The 13,750-nt window shown below is 41.5% G+C and overlaps 1 protein-coding gene across 5 annotated transcripts in view; it reads right to left on the reverse strand.

Moving 5' to 3' along the window:
- DDC (dopa decarboxylase) overlaps positions 1-13,750 on the reverse strand; it is a 516,742-nt gene that overhangs the window by 343,027 nt on the left and 159,965 nt on the right. For all 5 annotated transcript variants that reach the window (XM_075315037.1, XM_075315040.1, XM_075315038.1 and 2 more), the window contains 2 exons: positions 3,454-3,567; positions 2,874-2,993 (listed from right to left, as the gene is read on the reverse strand). In XM_075315037.1, coding sequence (XP_075171152.1) covers positions 2,874-2,993; positions 3,454-3,567 — 234 coding nt within the window. The remainder of the gene's footprint in view (positions 1-2,873; positions 2,994-3,453; positions 3,568-13,750) is intronic.

A 13,750-nucleotide genomic window follows, 5' to 3' on the forward strand; every position in this document is an offset into this window, starting at 1 on the left:
AATAGATCTTTTAAGGAAGAATGCAAAATGCTTTATATGGCAGAAAACCCTACACGTCACCCTGAAAACACAATCCCCACCATCAAACGTAGTGGCAACATGATATTCTTGAGATGTTCAAGAGAAGGGTACAAAAACATTTCCAAAACATGATAAAAAAACATGGAACACTGTGAAGACTGTCATCAAGCAGTGGCTTAAATGTGGCAAGTAGTGATATTACCTTGAACTGGACATCCGTCAAAAATTGGATAATCCCTCAAAGACAAAAATAAAATTGAGCCAAGAAGCTGCAAGAGGCCTACATAAACATTAAAAGAGATGCAGGAATTTCTGGCAAGTACATGTTGTGTACTGCATGTCACAAAATCTCCTATATTCTTCATATGTTTGGTCTGTAGAGTAGTGTAGCAAAGGAAGAAGAAAAAAATCAAACCTGGCTATGTGTTCCCAAAGCCTATATCACGTCTGCCAAAAACTTGCTGGAAAATGTGTTATGGCTTGGTGAGACCAAGATTTAACTTTTTGGCCATAATTTCAAAAAGGTTTGTTTGGCCTAAATCCAATACTGCGAATCACCAACCATACACCATACCCACAGTGAAGCACAGAGGAAGAAATATGATTCCTTGAAGCTGTTATTTGGCAGTTGGAACTGGGAAATTAGTAAAGGTGGAGGGAATTATGAACGCTTCCAATTATCAGTCAGTTTTGCATCATAACCTTCAAGCCTCTGATAAAAAACTGAAGATGAAGAGGAATTTCACATTTCAGCATGACAATGATCCTAAACATATGTCCAAATCATCAAAAGAATGACGTCATTAAAAGAAGATCAAGGTTTTGGGATGGCCCAGCCATATCCCAGACCTGAATCCAATTGAAATCTGTGGGTTGACCAGACGAGGGTTGTACATAAGAGATGCCCTCTCAGTCTGACAGATTTGGAGCGCTACATGAGCGCAGTAAGCCCATGGTAATCCCCACACATATCTGCTGATCTAATCAGCAGACATGTGCAGCTATCAGGTGTAGGTGAATCGGAGATCCACCTGCACCTGTTAACCTCTTAGATCACTCTGTAAAATGATCACGGGGTGTCACGGATCAATGGGTTCGTGGGGTCAGCTGATGATCCCTGACGCTGCCATGATATATTTCCCGTCATTGCCAGCAGAGCGCCAGGACTCACAGTAACACAGTATTTCTGCTGATCAGAGTGATGCCGAAGCATCGCTCTGAACAGCACAAGCTGTGTAGTAATAAAGGTAAAACATGTTAAAAAAAAGTGTTTTAAAAAATATTAAAAAATACCTAAAAGTTTAAATCACCCCCCTTTTGCCCCTTTGAGAGTAAAACAATATTAATAATAAAAAATATACACATATTTGATTTTGCTGCATTCAGAATTGCCCGATATATCAAAATATAAAATCAATATGATTGCTAAATGGTGTAGCAAGAAAAAAATTCCAAACGCCAATATTTCACCTTTTTTTTAGCACTTAGATAAAAGTACAGCTATACATGTTTGGAATCTACAAACTTGTACTGACCTAGAGAATCATAATGCCAGGTCAGTTTTACCATATAGTGAACATGGTAAATAAAAAAAAAAAAAAAAAAAAGAATCGTGCAATTTCACTGCACTTGGAATTTTTCTCCCGATTTCATTACACTATATGGTAAAAATCTTGTCCCGCAAAAAACAAACCCTCATATGGCCTGTGATAACACGCTCCGGGATCGCCTTTGCTGGGTTCAAAGGGCACGTATTCACCTCAGGCAGACAGCCGAATTCAAGGTGTAACTGACGCTTGGTCAGGTTTATTGCAGTGAAGCATAAACAAAAGAAAAAACACCAACAAAATAAATCCTTGACTGTCCGGCGCTAACTATACACGGTGATATCCTGACTACCAACTGGAGGGCTTCTCCCTTCCAGCTAAACCATACAGACATAAAGCACTGCTCCAACTTACAAGTGTCTCCTACACAGACAGGCTTACTGTGTTGCCCAGATGGAGACCCTCCCCCAACTTCCCAGATTCCTTTTACCTCCGTCCTTCACATCCCATTAATCCATTAGTAGCCAGGTGATCCTGACCAGGCTAAGTCACATAGGACCGATACCGGGGTGAGATATACCTGCCCTCATCCACTAATCCCACATGAGTCTCACAGGCCATATTTATGAAAAAATAACAAATTTATGGCTCTTGGAAGATGGAAAGGCAAAGACAAAGACGAAAAACGGAAAATCACCGAGGGTGAATGGGTTAATCAACTATTAAGGCTGCTTTACACACAGCGACATCTCTAGCAATGTGAAAGCGCCCGCCCCCGTATGTTGTGCGTCACGGGCAAATCGCTGCCTGTGGCGCCCAATATCGCTAGTACCCGTCACACGAATTTACCTGCCTAGCGACGTCGCTGTGGCCGGCGAACTACCTCTTTTCTAAGGGGGCGGTTCATGCAGCGTCACAGTGACGTCACATGGCAGGCGTCCAATAGAAGCGGATGGGCGGAGAGCAGCCACAGGAAATTCACGCCCACCTCGTTGCCGGAGGACGCAGGTAAGGTGTTGTTCCTGGGGTGTCACAAGTAGTGATGTGTGCTGCCTCAGGAACGACGAACAACCTGCGTCCAGCACCATCAACGATATTTGGGATTTGGGCGACGTGTCAACGATCAACGATTAGGTGAGTATTTTTGATCGTTAGCAGTCGCTCGTACGTGTCACACGTAATGACGTCGCTAACGAGGCAGGATGTGCGTCACGAATTCCGTGACCCCAAGGACATCTTGTTAGTGATGTTGTTGCGTGTAATGCCCCCTTTAGTGCCCTTATTGTTTAAAAAGTGGGTTCTTACCTGAATTACTCCTCCACCTTCACCTTCATTGCCAGCTAAAAATTGTTCAGGCAAACCAACCATTTTCCCCAGCCAGTCTAACATTACTGTTTCCAGTTCTGTGCATGCTGGACTTGAAGCCTTGAAATAATTAGACAAATAAACTTGAATATGAACATGAAAATAGTAGGAATAATGACAAAAGATCTCTAGTCAGAGAAAAACTTAGATGTTTTAAGCTATATTTATAATTTAGTTTATAGAACCTTCTGTTACTCATATATGGATAACTGAAATATACCAGTCATAATTTATTGTGACCTTACTATACAATTGTAAATGATGAAACACTGTGTGTTCTTCTTTGTACTACATGGAAACCTAATAACTACCTTGGAATTAAACAAATAAAATGGCATAATTCTTCAAGAAAGTGTAGTTGTTCAGCTACTGAGATCTGCTTAGGTTCTACGTAATTCTATTGCTTTCTTTTGTAAGCTGATAACTGATTACACATATAATTTGGTATCATCTGTTTATTAGATATGAAGGTTAAATATATAAACTTATTCCTGCCATGGAAAGCAGTCAGTAAACTTACCCAAGTAAAGCCAATGCACCCTATAGCTCCGCACAACATGTCAGCCAGCATCGCTGGGTATGAACTCCCAGTGGGAAAATAAGCAAAGAAATACGGGCTGTGCCAGTGAGTGACCTGAAACGAAAAAGTGGCATTAAGTGGACCACATATTTTTCTTTTTGCTGAATATTCACAAAGAAATTAAACTCTAAAAGTGTATGTGCACACATTAAGTATTTGCTGCAGATATTTCTGCATCAACAAAAAACGTCTCTTGCCAGAAGAAAATGCTGCATACAACGTGCATTTTTGCTGTATTTTTCCATGCGTTTATTATTTATTTTTTATGCTTTTTTTTAACCACTCATTAAAATTAGAAAAACACTGATAAAATGTACAATGTACATAAAATGTACAATATATGTAAAATGAACATGTGCATGAGATTTCAGAACTCTCAATCACTTTGCTGGGACAGTAAAATGCCTCATTTTTTGGGGAAAAAAACATGGCAATACGTAATATAGCTACATTGTGGCAAAGCAACTCACATATTGGACAAGGAAAAAAAACTGAAAATCTAAAATATACTCATTACTTTATCTCTTGTTAAAGGGGTTCAACCCCTTCTGATTTTGCATGTTTCCCCCACGTATGGGAGGTGATTAAAGGCTCTTTTATTTTGTCTGGGGAAAACATGTGGAATTAGAAAGGGTTGTCCTAGTAGTGGACAACCCCTTTAATTTGCATTATGATATACACAATAATGTAGAAGTCCAGAACTAACTGCTTGCCCACTGGCTCCACTTGTCAACAATGTTACTGATATACTGATATACTGAAAAGGACTGTAAGCGGTGTGCTGCACAGAGTAAATACTCATGACAATACAAAACTAAAGAGTTGAAGCAGCAGCACTCAACATTTGTGTCCAAAAATCTTTATTTTAAAACCATAAGATCACCAGATTGCAGGGTGCAGGGAAGGGGGAGCGGGGAACGGATGGGGACATTGTGTCAAGCCACGCTTCAAATCATTTTATTTTTGTATTTCATTATGATATAGACTTGACCAGTCAAAAATGTAAGTACTTGCTGACTTGAATAGAATTGTTTAGAAAATTATATATTAGAGGATGGATCGGTTTTGTCACGATGATTGGGGAGGGCAGAGGATAGGGAATCCTAGACTGGTCCTCAGGATATGGGCCCCTAGTTATCCCTTATCTCAGAGTTACCTCTGAAGGTAAGGATGTCTGAGCTGTCTTCCTTGCCCTGACCAGCTCTGATCTTATACCCCTTACCTCCCTATTTCAGGGTAGGGCCAGGACAGGAGTATGATAAAACAAACAGAGAATGCTAAACAGGGGAAACCAAAACTCTATCTCACAGCACAGTAACAAAAATGTATAAGACAATAAGATGTAAAGAGAAAAATAAGATCAGGGAGTAAACAACAAGACAATGGGAGACATGCACTACAGCTTCAAGCATCACACAAGATTATCACCAACAGGACTGTGAAACAAAAGCTCACAGGCCAACACAGCAATAAACTATAGTTGGTGTGGGAATACAGATTCCACCATCTTAAAAAGGCGGGGGGGGAAATGTCATTAACTTCAACATGTGATCCCATATGGTAACCAGCAGGCTAGCAGGGGTTTACTCTTTCTAGCCTGACTATTAATGACACACAACTGGTCGATGCCTGAGCCTGTCTGTGTAACTCAGAAACACTGGAGAAACCATAGTGTGGAGTGTGGGAATCTGTAGTTTGAACAGTGTCTGATGCTGCCATGACACTCAGCAAGTTTTGAGCAAAACACCATGTAACAAGTTTATTGTAAAACCATCCATATGACCATACACCATGCAATTAGGTGACAGATGGTACGGGGTGGTAGCTGTGGTTACTTATCTCATGTCCTGGCACATTACACGAAAGTGGGGGTTCTGCCTGGGTACTGCCTGAACTCTTGCTATTGGGCACTACACCCATTCAGGCCGCCTGATACTGGTGACTTTGGCTGGTCAGGACAAGATGTTGGACAGTTCAATGAGAGAGACAACAAATCAAAAATAAACTCTTTATTACACGATACCATGGCAGAGATTATGTACAGTAGATAGTGGGTGCATAGCTTCACAAACATTTCCATTGCAACACGGATCATTTTAATTCATAGTTTCTTTAATTCTCCACACATGATCTCTTTACTTCCTCGGTTTCCCTTGTCACTGCCTCAACAAATGTCAGTTCCTGCACCACAAACCAGCTCAGTATTACAGTCCAATTACTGAGAATCCTATTCTCAACCTGTGGTTCCGCTTCTTTTTCCATTTAAAGGAACCTTTTGTCTATATGACCGGCACTTAGCTTCTCTACTTATGACGCATTGGAACTCCTGCCTGGGGTACTCTCTTCATCTATGTCCTGGCCAGTTACCTCTCTGAGTTTTAAACTCGCGACCGTATAACTAGACATCCTATTTTCAGACCGGTCTCCAGTCGAACACTTTCCTTCAGTCAATTCTCTCTCTTTACTCATTACCACACTATAAACTGTCCCGCTCTACCCTCATATCAGGGACACATGTCATGGGGTCCTGCTCACTATTCAGACCTTAGGTCTGCTTTTACTGTACGCTGAGCACTATTTGCCCTCCCAACAGGAAACTGTCTGTCCCTTAACTATAACCCCCCCACCCACACTGGGCTGGTCCCAAACGTTAACGCTAACTCTCCTTACTGTCAAACTAAACACAATCTGTCACTAATAACACATCCTAACACACATTATGCACCACAACAGTACTATTCATCAAAGTATTTTCACAAGAAATCTGGCGTAAAACATTTTGATAAATCAGAATATTTTTGGCCAGCTTGATGTTGCACAAACATTTTGAGACTTATTGCATTTTCACGCCAGTTTTGCCCAACGCAGATAAAATAGGCTGCGTTTTGGTGGAACAGGGGCGTGACACCATAGCTTGTCTAATACAGTACATGATGAACGGTAGTGTAACCTATGCCACAAATCTTACTCTAGTTCCCAACTAGAGTAAGGTTTGTGGTGAGGTACATGGAGGTTCTTAATAAAGCAGTTGCCTCTGACTCAAAGCAACTTTATTGTGACCAGCATCAGTAACAATATATTAGGTGAGACAATATGGTCCAGTTTGTTGGGTTTTTATTAACCAATAGAGCCATATGAGTGAAGATCAAAAAGTACTTGTATTTAGGGACTATACCCATAGTTGCTTGAAGCAAGGATTTATCTGTCAGTATTTGACATTTTACTATACAATTCAGTATAAGTTTTCTAGCATAAGAAATGTACTAAAAAGTGTATAAAATAAAGGGAATGGGGCAGCTCAGTGGTTAGCACTGCAGTCTTTTTTTTTTTTTTATCCAATCGATTTTTATTGTAGGAAGTTACACTACAAAAAGAAGAAATTCAGGTATCATTGGCAATAATACACAAAGAGAATATCGCTGTAACACGTGATAGTATAACCTTTGATTATGATTCATATTTCCTATCAAACCACCAACAATCATGTCTGATGCATGTTGCAACTTTTTTAGGTTAATCAATACCCAATACATATAGAGTCAACCTACCAATTTACTCTTTAATCCTCAAAACGAGGGTTCCAAACAACCAGAACTAGAGAGTAAGAAAGGAAGATAAAGGGGAGGAGAGAGAGAGGTGGGGGGTAGGGGGAAAACCATGGATGGTTGCAAAGAGGCAACCAGAAGGGGGAGGGGGGGGAATTAGATGGCGTTCCGGGGTAGCCCGAGCAGTAACAACAGCAGAGATATAAACACCTTGAATATTGACATGTGGTATGGGTGAACTCCCTGCGTAACACTCTCTTTGACCCTATTTGACCCACTTTTTATTATCAGACAGTTTGCCCTGGAAACAGATGTCTGACAGGGGAAGCATATACAGAGTTTAGCCACGTGTCCCAAATCTGTAGTATTTTGTTTTTGTCGCGGATGGAGTGAGCCAGACAGAACTCATATTGGCATTGGAGATTAATTCGGTTATATAGTTCAACTAATGTAGGTGTCTTTGGGGATTTCCAATAGCTACTTATGCAATATCTGGCAGCAACTAGAATGTGAACTAATAAACCCCTGGATTCCCAAGAGAACTCCTCTATACCCACATTTAGCACTGCCAGACCTGGATTCGGATTAATAGGATTTCTTGTCAGCTCACTCATCAGGCCAAACACCTCCAACCAGAACGAGAAAACCTTGGGACAAGCCCACCAGCAGTGACCAAGAGTACCCCTTTGGAGGCAGCCCTTCCAACAATGTGGCGAATAATTTGGGAAGAACTGTGCTAAGTTGGCTGGGGACCGATACCATCGCAGGTGTACTTTTTTCAGTTGCTCCAGATGATTTATACACTTGGAGTATTTTTATATATTTGCTAATGCCGAGTGCCAGTTTGAAGGAGAAGTAGAGACACTCAACTACACGTCCCATTTATTCATATAAGGAGATTTTTGTTCTTCAGGGGGGTTTTTGAGCCATTTGTATGTCGAGGAGATACCTTTGGATTTAATTATCTTTTTAAATACCAAAGCCTTTGTTGTAGGTAACAGAGGATTCGACTTTGGAGGAAATTTAGAGGCCAGAAAATGACTAATTTGGATGTGTTGATAGAAACAGCCCTTTAAAAGGGGTGTTCCCGTACTATTTCATTAAAGGGGTTAACACCCAAATCAGAGTATAGATCCGCCAGCACTGTAATGCCCGATCCCTCCCACCGGGCCAGACTCAAAAAGGGGATTTGAGAGTCCAACGACTTGAGGAAAATCTCTGAAAGAGGAATCTGAATCTTATGAAGCAAGTCATTTCGCCAGACCTCCAGGAAGGCTGACATGGAGGTAACACACGGGGAGAACCGTGATCGGCTCAAATATTCTGCTACATCATTCTTCTCACCAAGCCCTGGCGAGACAGGAAATTTTCAATCTCAGCCCATCTATGTGAATTACCTGGACGCCACCATTCCTTTAGTGATTCAATTAGTAAGGCTTTATAATATGCCGATATGTTTGGGGTGCCCAATCCTTCTAAGTCATATGGGGGGTATAACACTTTACCTGCGACCCTAGCCCTTTTATTACCCCATACAAATTTGTTAGTCAACAATTGAAGTTTCATCAGGGTTTTGTGAGAAATTTTGATGGGTAGGCATCTGAGCACATACAATATTTTGGGTAAGAAAACCATTTTAAAGGATTTAAAAAGGACTGTATCCTGGCCATCCAGGACAACGATATTTTTTCATACTTTCCCAATTCCTCTTCTAAATTTTGGATCAAAGGTTCCAAATTTTCTTTAATCAACATCTGCGATGGAGTCAGCTTAATACCCAAATAAGGTATCCCCCTGTCGCACCATTTGAATTGAAAGGCCCCCTCCAGCGCACTCCTGGCTTCCACCAGTACATTAAACGGCAATATCAAAGACTTTGCCGCATTAAGCTTCTTATACGACACTTTAGAAAAGTTCGATAATGTGTTCACCACTGCTGGAATCGAAACTACAGGGTTAGAACAGGAAATTATCACATCGTCTGCGTATAAACCAGGTTTATGTTCAAATTCCCCGACTCTTATACCAGTAATGGCTATGTTTTTTCGTATAGCTTCCGCCAGAGGTTCTACCACTAACGCAAAAATAGCGGGAGACAATGGACACCCCTGGCGAGTGCCATTACTTATTTGAAATTTAGATGACAGAAACCCTGATGCCAACACTGACGCATTTGGGTGAGAGTAGAGAGCTAGAATGGACGACTTGATGTTCCCCAAGAACCCGAATTTTGTTAAAACTCTCTCCATGTATCCCCAGTGCACCCTGTCAAAGGCTTTTTCAGCATCAAGAGATAGGAATGCACTGGGTTCACCCGATATCTCCACCAGTCCAATCAAGTCAAGCATCCATCTGGTGCCATCCTTAGATTGCCTGCCTGTCACAAAACCAACTTGGTCTGGAGCCACTAAGGCCGGGATCACTTTATGAAGTCTATCTGCCACTAGTTTGACATACATTTTAACATCACAATTTAGGAGTGAAATGGGCCTAAAATTACCCGGGGTGTCTGCAGGTTTTCCTGGGCAGCGTGATAATAATCACTTCTAAGTTGTCTGGGGAAATTGACCCTTTATTTTGCCAAAAATTGAAGGTTTTTAAAATAAAAGGGGACAGAGTGGATATAAATTGTTTGTAATATTCGTATGGCAGCCCCTCGTGGCCCGGGGCAGAGTTAGACTTAGTCATTTTGATGGCATCTAGGATTTCATGTGTAGTAAAGGGAAGATTAAGTTCCTCTAATTGCTCATCTGAGACCCGGGGAAGATCCAGGGTGTCTAGGAAACTCTGTATATCCACTTGAGTCGGCTGTGACGTGTTGGAATCATATTTTAGATTATACAAGGCCTCATAGTATTTCGCAAATGCTTCTGCTATTTCAATGGGATGTCTAGTGATTGTTCCGTTTGGGTCCCTGAAGAATTCTATTTTAGATTGAATCTCACGTTTTTTTCGTCCTTCTTGCCAATAAGGCCCCCGCTCTATCCCCCATAGCATAAAATGTTGATCTATTTTTTGTAAGATTATGTTCGTATTTTTGCAGGAGTAGGGATCTTAGTTGGAATCTATGGGTTACAATTTCTTTAGTCAAGTTAGGGGTTGCTTTGGCTTTATTCAGGGATTCAAGGTGCTGAATACGGGTTAATATATATTTAATATCTGCGTCTTTTTGCCGTTTTTGGATGGAGGCTATTTTTATGAGCTGCCCCCTGACTACTGCTTTATGACCAGCCCACAGGGTCTCGTCAGAAATTTACCCATTATTATTAAGTTTGAAATATTCTGTTAACACTGACTCTACTTCATCATGTACCTTCTGCCTAGAGCAGGTAAAGCAAGCTGGTATTCAGTCTCCACCTAGGGGAATTTTGAACATTAAAGCTACCCTGAACAGACAAAGAGATCGGCGCATGATCTGTCCAAGTAATTAAACCAATATCAGCTGCCACACAATTACTTATAGATTTGCTGTCGACCAAAAAGAAAACAATTCTACTGTATGAGCGGTGCCTGGAAGAGAAGAATGTATAGTCTCTTTCTGATGCGTGCAAATACAGTCAGGGCCAGAAATATTTGGACAGTGACACAAGTTTTGTTATTTTAGCTGTTTACAAAAACATGTTCAGAAATACAATTATATATATAATATGGGCTGAAAGTGCACACTCCCAGCTGCAATATGAGAGTTTTCACATCCAAATCGGAGAAAGGGTTTAGGAATCATAGCTCTGTAATGCATAGCCTCCTCTTTTTCAAGGGACCAAAAGTAATTGGACAAGGGACTCTAAGGGCTGCAATTAACTCTGAAGGCGTCTCCCTCGTTAACCTGTAATCAATGAAGTCGTTAAAAGGTCTGGGGTTGATTACAGGTGTGTGGTTTTGCATTTGGAAGCTGTTGCTGTGACCAGACAACATGCGGTCTAAGGAACTCTCAATTGAGGTGAAGCAGAACATCCTGAGGCTGAAAAAAAAGAAAAAATCCATCAGAGAGATAGCAGACATGCTTGGAGTAGCAAAATCAACAGTCGGGTACATTCTGAGAAAAAAGGAATTGACTGGTGAGCTTGGGAACTCAAAAAGGCCTGGGCGTCCACGGATGACAACAGTGGTGGATGATCGCCGCATACTTTCTTTAAAACACCTCATGAAGCCAGCTCAGTTCTGGAAAAGTATTCTATGGACAGATGAGACAAAGATCAACCTGTACCAGAATGATGGGAAGAAAAAAATTTGGAGAAGAAAGGGAACGGCACGGCACATGATCCAAGGCACACCACATCCTCTGTAAAACATGGTGGAGGCAACGTGATGGCATGGGCATGCATGGCTTTCAATGGCCCTGGGTCACTTGTGTTTATTGATGACATAACAGCAGACAAGAGTAGCCGGATGAATTCTGAAGTGTACCGGGATATACTTTCAGCCCAGATTCAGCCAAATGCCGCAAAGTTGATCGGACGGCGCTTCATAGTACAGATGGACAATGACCCCAAGCATACAGCCAAAGCTACCCAGGAGTTCATGAGTGCAAAAAAGTGCAATGCAATGGCCAAGTCAATCACCAGATCTTAACCCAATTGAGCATGCATTTCACTTGCTCAAATCCAGACTTAAGACGGAAAGACCCACAAACAAGCAAGACCTGAAGGCTGCGGCTGTAAAGGCCTGGCAAAGCATTAAGAAGGAGGAAACCCAGCGTTTGGTGATGTCCATGGGTTCCAGACTTAAGGCAGTGATTGCCTCCAAAGGATTCGCAACAAAATATTGAAAATAAAAATATTTTGTTTGGGTTTGGTTTATTTGTCCAATTACTTTTGACCTCCTAAAATGTGGAGTGTTGGTAAAGAAATGTGTACAATTCCTACAATTTCTATCAGATATTTTTGTTCAAACCTTCAAATTAAACGTTACAATCTGCACTTGAATTCTGTTGTAGAGGTTTAATTTCAAATCCAATGTGGTGGCATGCAGAGCCCAACTCGCGAAAATTGTGTCACTGTCCAAATATTTCTGGACCTAACTGTATCTCCAGATGTCATGAAAATGGAATTCATTGATGAGATGCTTAAGTTCCTTAGCATGTGGGATGTTGATGTTGGAGCAATCCATGGAGCGTATAACAGGTATATTAAAGTCTCCACAGATGATTTCCGCCCCTGTTGCAGTATCTTTGAAGGCTTAGAAAAATTTCCTAGCAAAGGTCAATTGTGATGAATTTGGGGAGTAGACCGTTGCCGAGGTATAAGGGACGCTGTTGGTATAACAAGACAAAATAATATATCTTCCATCCGCTTCATAACTGACATTTATCAATTTAAAGGCCACAGAGTTCTTTATTAAAATGGCCACGCCTCCTCTTTTTTTGAGTCATTAGCAAAAAAGGCGTGATGGAACCTTGGATGATGCAGCCGTTTATTATCTGTGGAAAGAAGGTGGGTCTCCTGAATGCACGCTATATCACAGTTAAATGCCTTCACCTCTCTCCACATCATTGACCTTTTTGCAGGGGAGTTGAGTCCATTCACATTAATAGACAATATCTTAATTCTCATATTGGAGCCGCAGGGGGGTTTTAATTCCTAGGGACGCCATCAGGGATGTGAATGGTTAGACCAGCAAGGAATTGAGAGAAATTTTTAAAAAAAATTAAGGAACATTTATGAGAAGAGGAACAAAAACAAAAAAGTTCTAACAGCACCGGTTTTCCCTGAGTAGGGTGCCCAGTGTATAACCGCTCGCCATAGGCGAGAACATCAGGGTGGCTACGTGACATCCCGTGCCATAAGCAGGAAGGAGTCCCAGCTAAGCTGCTGACCATTCAGGGTTAATCCTGTCTGGAGAGCCTCTTTGATTCTCCCGCCCACCAGGGTTTGGTGGGTGGGCTATTCCCCAATCATCCAGCAATTTGCCCAGCTGAGAAGGAGTATGACATATGTGAGTGCCTCCATCTTTGAAAATTATCATTTTCACCGGAAAACCCCACTTATACTTGATGTCTTGATCTCTAAGGAGTTTAGAAAGGTGTTCTAAAAAGGAAAGGAATTCTCTTCTTATTAAGAGTTGTAGCAGAAAGATCTGGGAAGATTTTTAGTCCCATGAAAGTGTCTGGCAGGGCTGGACTTTCCCTCAGTGTGTGCAGCACAGCTTCTATTGTTTTATAGAAATGAATTCTAGCCAGGACATCTTTAGGCAGGGCTGGATCTATGCCTTTGGATTTAGGGACTCTATGAATTCTGTCCAATATCAGGTCTCTGATGTCCCATCCAGGGAGTATAAGCTGCAGAAACTTGTGGAAGTATTCCTGGAGGTCTTTATCTGCTACTGATGAGGGATACCCTCTGATTTTTAGGTTATTTCTTCAGGATCTGTCCTCTATATCACTGATTTTAAGTTTCAGTGCCTCCACCTCCTTTTCCAAAGCTGTGTTGGCATCTATCAGATTGTTATGTGATGTTGCAAGTTCAGCCATTTTAGTTTCTACATGCTCTGTGCGATCACCCAGAGACCTGATCTCTTCCCTCAGCTCTCTTACTATTTCTCTGAGATCAGCCTGCAGGGAAGCCCTCAGCGTTTTCAGCAGAGATTACATTGTTTCCTCTGTCAGAGGAATGCCTGTGCTGCCTTTCAAGCAGCCTGTATCTCCTTGTGAGGAGTGGGAAGAAGCTGAGTGGGAAGCCAGAGCCATCTTGCTT

This window comes from Anomaloglossus baeobatrachus, chromosome 6 (assembly GCF_048569485.1).
Source record: "Anomaloglossus baeobatrachus isolate aAnoBae1 chromosome 6, aAnoBae1.hap1, whole genome shotgun sequence".
Classification (NCBI taxonomy): domain Eukaryota; kingdom Metazoa; phylum Chordata; class Amphibia; order Anura; family Aromobatidae; genus Anomaloglossus; species Anomaloglossus baeobatrachus.